Source organism: Camponotus floridanus, unplaced genomic scaffold (genome assembly GCF_003227725.1).
Source record: "Camponotus floridanus strain SB8 unplaced genomic scaffold, Cflo_v7.5 scaffold207, whole genome shotgun sequence".
NCBI classification, from domain to species: domain Eukaryota; kingdom Metazoa; phylum Arthropoda; class Insecta; order Hymenoptera; family Formicidae; genus Camponotus; species Camponotus floridanus.
The window spans coordinates 194,390-200,251 of NW_020229334.1; the positions used below are offsets into that span (position 1 = coordinate 194,390).

Consider the following 5,862-nt stretch of genomic DNA (forward strand, 5'->3'; position numbering starts at 1 on the left):
GTGTATCGTCTCCACTCGTGATAATGCGGCGGCCACTGTGTTGTTTTTTCCTTCAATATGTTGGATGTCCGTTGAAAATTGCCCAATGTACTCCAAATGTCTTGCTTGCCTCGGCGAACTTTGCAGTGGATCTTTCTTGAAAGCGTAGATTAGCGGCTTATGGTCAGTGAATATAGTGAATATTCTGCCTTCTAACAAGTGTCGGTAGTGCTTGATGGTCATGTAGATAGCTAGCAGTTCCCTGTCATATGGACTGTACTTTGTTTGAGCTGTGCTAAACTTCTTGCTCAGGAATGCCAGTGGCTGCTATCCGTCAGCGGTTCTTTGCTGGATCACGGCACCCATGGCCGTGTCTGAAGCGTCTGTTGTCACTACTAATTTCGCTGCCGGGTCCGGGTGAGCTAAAAGCGTGACTCTCGACAGGCTTTCCTTGCACTGATCGAAGGCTTGTGCTTGCTCTGGCCCTTAATTTACTGGCGTTGTTCCTTTGACCTTAAGTCCTTTAAGCACATCGTTTAGTGTGGCTTGATCTTCCGCTGCTCCCAGGATGAACCTTCGGTAAAAGTTAATCATCCCTAGGAACTGCCGCAATTGTTTAACGGTAGTTGGCCGAGGGAAACTCTTGATTGCTTCTATCTTCTCTGGCAGTGGTTGCGTTCCTTTTTCCGTGACCAGGTAGCCAAGGAACTTCACCTCGTCTGCGCCGAAGATGCATTTAGCTGGATTGATCCTGACCCCGTACTCGTCGAGTCGGGTGAACAACTGGTTTAAGTGGACTTTGTGTTGCTCTTTATTTGATGATGCCACCAGTATATCATCGATATACGCGTAGCAGAAGTCCAACCCGTGTAAGACCTCGTTGATGAACCGTTGGAACGTCTGTGCTGCGTTTCGTAATCCAAACGGCATGAATCTGAACTCGAACAATCCGAACGGTGTGGTTATCGCCGTTTTCGGTATATCCTCTTCTCGTATCGGGATTTGATTGTAGGCTCTGACCAGATCGATCGTGGTGAAAACCTTTTTCTGGTAGAGCGTCTGTGCAAAATCCTCGATGTGTGATATCGGGTATTGGTCAGGTATTGTTCTGGCGTTCAATCTCCTGTAGTCCCCACATGGACGCCACGTCTTGTCCTTTTTTGGCACCATGTGAAGTGGTGACGACCAAGCGCTTTTTGAGGGCTGAATGACGCCTTCTTGCAGGAGTAAATCGAACTCTACTTTGGCTGCGCGTAGTTTATCTGTAATGCTGCGTTCCGTGTGCTATCACCTCCTTGGTTCTGGTTGGTTTGGTGATGTCCGGAAATTTCGTCAATATTGTGTGGAATTCGCTTTCTCCTATCGTCGTCTTGATTGACGATATTGATTGGCAGCACCTGGCGCCTGCGGCTGCTAGGCCTGTCTTCCCGTCTATAAGTTTTCCGCGTTTCATGTCTGGAAGCAGGTCGTAATGTGCCAGAAAATCTGCTCCGATTATAGGCTGTCCCACGTCGGCTACCACGAACCTCCATGGGAATGCTCTCCTCAAGTTGAAATCTGGTTTAATGGTGATGGAGCCGTACGTGATGATGGGTGTGCCGTTTGCCGCGAAGAGTTCCTATGCTTCTGGTCGTCTTCTGCCGTTCATCGTTGTTTGCGGGAAAACGCTGACGTCCGAGCCGGTGTCCACCAAGTATTTCGTTCTTGTGTTCCGGTCTGTTACGTATAAGCGGCAGTGTGTCGGGCTTTTGTCATTGGCCGCTAACAATGAATGCCCTACTCGTTTTTCTGGAACGTGCATGGCTGAGTGCATCGGCGAGCTTCTGCACCGAATCGTCGGTGGTAATAACAAAGACCCTCTTTGGCTGGTGTTCTGCTGCGAGGTCTGCTCCTTGACCGGCTTCGTGCTCGGCTGCGTCCTCTCCGTAGTTCTTTGGCCATGTTCGTCAGTTGTGCGGTGAGAGTTGCTACTTGCAGGGTGAGTGCCTCCATCTGCGTAGTCAGCGTACTCTGGCTGCTGGTTGTTGCTGCCGCTGTTGTTGCTGCTGCTGCTGGCCGATGATCTGTGGCGAGAACGAGAGCTCTATTGTCGACCTCATGGATGCGGTCCGCCTGTTCTGCTACGTCTTGCAGCTTGTCGCCTTTCCTTATTGCGAGGATTGCTTGCGTCTGCGGTGGAAGACGCCCTAGCCAGAGTGTCCGCAGCAAGTCGTCGGAGACTGTCGTTCCTGCCAGGGTGGATAGGTGTCGCAGAAATTGCGAAGGCTTCCTGTCTCCAAGCTCCTCTCTCTCCAGAAGCTGCCTGATCCGCTGCTCTTGTGAATCTGTTAGTCGTTGAATCAACGCGTGCTTTATAGCTGGATATTTGTTGCTGGAGGGGGGATTGGTGATTACATCTTTGATCTCCCTTGCCTGTCGTGGCTCTAGCTTCGACAAAACGTAGCCATATTTGACGTCGTCATCGGTGATAGCGCCTAGCATGAACTGCTCTTCCAGTTGGGCAAACCACAGCTCTGGATCTTCTGACCAGAAAGGCGGGATGCGCACTGCGACTCTGTTGACGGTCTCGTCGTCCTCCACTAAGATGGTGCTCTCCTTCTTTGGCATGGTCGTACGTTTTCCTACGTCGATGGGTCACCAGTTTATGGGCGTATATAGGTTGCTTGTCCGCTCTATGCTTAGCCGGAAGAGGATGCGTTACTGGCCGCAAGGTTGACGAGGTTTCCGCTTGAATTATTTAGTCACAGTATGGATCTATGTACAGTTTATTTCATGTGTCTATTTACAAGTTTATTTACAGGGCCCTGAAAAGGGCCGTTGAGATCGGCGCGCTCGCGATAAGATATCCGCGGAGTCGCCTTGGTGTAGCGGAGAGGTCCCCAGGAGCCGTTGTCGTCGTTGTTGTTGACGTCCACCGGTTTGCGGCGCTTTGGCGGCTCCGTCTGCGTGGCCACGGAGCTCGTGGGCGTTTCCCAGTCGGAGTCGGACTGGGTCTCCCGGTCCGCCGTGGATTTCGGCGGTTGAGTCACCTGGACTCCTCGGTGTACCCGGCTGGCTGCGGTGGTCTGCGTCCCCTGGGTCGTCCGGTGGAGCGGTGAAGGCGACAGAGGAGACAGTGCCTCTGGAACTGCCCAGGATGCTGAAGGCGAGGTGTAGCGCCTTGTCCGGATGTCCCAGGTGGCTCTCTCGGTGGCCTGGTGAGGCGAGTTATAAGGCTTCAAAGTTTGCAGTACTTCGATATAAAATGCAAAATATCTCGTAAAATATTTAGTTTTCGGTAGTCTTACCCTAATACTTTTATGCACAGGATAATGAGACAAAACTATTGGTGCAAAGAAAACGTATGATTGTTTATAATAAAAAATGTGTAATTTGCAATGCACTTTTTGTTATAAACAATCATGCGTTTTCTTTGCACCAATAATTTTGTCTCATTATCCTGTGCATAAAAGTATTAGGGTAAGACTACCGAAAACTAAATATTTTACGAGATATTTTGCATTTTATATCGAAGTACTGCAAACTTTGAAGCCTTATAACTCAAAAAGTACTTAAGGAAAAAACATTTGTCTGTAGTGTTTTGGAAAGCTCTCGAGATAAGCTACAAGAATATGTAATGAAAAATAGTGGATTCAATTTAAGAAATTGAAGGTGACTTTTATGTGACCTTCAAATGACTTTCCAAGGTCAAACCAATGCTACCATCTTATGTCTCCCTTCACACCCTACAATTTTTGTTTGAATCATTTCTTTCTGAAGAGTGCTGTTTTCGAGATATTCGAGTGTATTTATTAAAATGACTCACCCTGTATATATATTTTATTGCTTTAAATAGGAGTAGTTGTTTTATCTTTTTGTTGCTGTTTTCGGCCGCTTTCTCAGTCGCCAGCTTGGGACAATATGCCCACCTGGCCTGGTAATCTTTTTACATCCAGAGTATTTCCGTATTTGTCAATCAAAGCAAAATATATTACATAATAAATATTCTTGTCATATAAAACATAAGGTTGATATTAAAAGAAATTCTACCTCTTAAACATAGATATGTGTTCATCTCACTGAAATTTTTTTTTCCTTGTGAATTATTCTTCCAATCCCCGAATATTACAATTGGATCGCTTTGACCATCACTGAGCCTAAAGCTGTAGCAATGCTGTCTTTTACGGCTGCATCACCAGCAATTAAAGTTCGAAACAGTGACATCTGTAACAAAATTAAAACATTAAAAAATTTGTTTATAAATAACGTTGAGCTATATTTTCTACTTATTTAAAATTACTTACTAATAATTTTCTGTTGTTTTCAGAATTCTTTAACAAATTTTCAAATTGCAAAAAATCCTCTAACGTTACTGTGGGCAAAATTATTTTCAAGTCGCTTTTGATTTTCTCTATACCATCTTGTACCATATTAGTTCCTGTTGGATTGTTTAGTAAAAGTGTATGTTTGACTTCATTAATTTTTTTTCCAAATCGTATAAAACGCTTCTTTTGACAGAAACTATTTGACTTGATATTGCTTTTTGTAATTCTTCAAACTTGTCGTCTATATGTTCCTTTCTAACGGAAACATTCTCTGAAACTAAAAAAATTTATTGAATAAAAATTATTGAATAAATTAGAGATCTGATAGATCTAAAAGCAATACATATTTAATAAAATTTTGAGTACTTACTCAATGGTATATCTGTTGCGGCAATTTCCTCTGAAAAAAGAACATTTATCATTTGCACCACATCTATTATTTGGTTTGCTAGTTAATTCGTCAAGCATATACCTAAAATATAAAAATTATATATAAAATTGATGATATAGTAAAAAAGCTACGAATCATAGCTAGATGTATGTGCTTATTATATTTATTGAAATTAAAAAAGAAGATCATACGTTTCAGCCCTTCATTGTATTAATAACTGAACAATAAATAACGCTATACTTGAAATGATGTTATTGTGTTGAAAAAGTAGTATCAAATAAATTGCATGAAATTATTTAATCTAGATATACTAAGACTTTCCTAAGAATTAGGTTTCTAAAAGCATGTATTAAACATAAATTGATTTTTTCGCATTTAAAGTTTCTAATCAGTCATACAGTTTTACTTTTTACAAAGCTGAAAAAAATTTATATACTTGAATTGTTTTCCGTTTTTGGCTGGATGTTAAGCAATGAATTTACTGATGCCAAAAGTTTATAGCAGTGCAAGGGTTTTACAGCATTCAAACTTTTTTCGATGACATCTGTGGACATTTAAATAGGTCGGCTTTCAGTACATCCGTCATCAGTGCATTGAATTTCATCGGATTTTAAGGCTCGTTTGAGCCGTCTTTTCTCTTGTTTCAAATCTTCTAATTATTTAAAAAGAAAAAAAATGACAGTAACCGCAGATAAATTTATAAACAAACTATTAATAAATATTATTACGTACTTGCATATGAAATGACTTTTCTTGAAAAAGATTCCCAGTGTTCTTCGGGCTCTTTCAAAGATAGTAGCCAGCTCTCAATATGCTGGTAATCACAAGGACCTGGGTATAGACAGGTATATCTGTTCTCTTTATCTTTATGCATCCATGAGAGTGGAACCAAATTCTGTTAGAATTTGAGTTTTCGTCTGTGAAACGAACGACGCGGAACGTTCCATGTTTTTATCGTCCATCTAATCGAAAATAAAATTATTTAATGTACACGTGTCCACATACATAACCTTAAAATTGTTGTTTCCTTACCTTGTCTTCTGTCAAATAATTTCTATCTTGCTATCTGTTTGACTTTCACAAAAACGCAACAATATTCGTTCGAGTTATAAGTTTCGCGCCTTTAACTCTTCCAACTCTGTCCTTTCACAAGATTATAAGAGGGGATCTGAGTCGTAGACCGGTCGT

At 42.3% G+C, this 5,862-nt stretch overlaps 1 protein-coding gene across 1 annotated transcript; it reads right to left on the bottom strand.

The window, feature by feature from the left end:
- Positions 1–1,597: 1,597 nt before the first annotated feature.
- LOC112637821 lies at positions 1,598–2,586 on the bottom strand. Its single transcript, XM_025408391.1, has 2 exons — positions 2,147–2,586; positions 1,598–2,042 (listed from the first exon to the last, which is right to left on the bottom strand). The coding sequence occupies exons 1-2, from the start codon at positions 2,584–2,586 to the stop codon at positions 1,598–1,600; spliced, it is 885 nt and encodes a 294-aa protein (XP_025264176.1).
- Between the last annotated feature and the right edge of the window lie 3,276 nt (positions 2,587–5,862).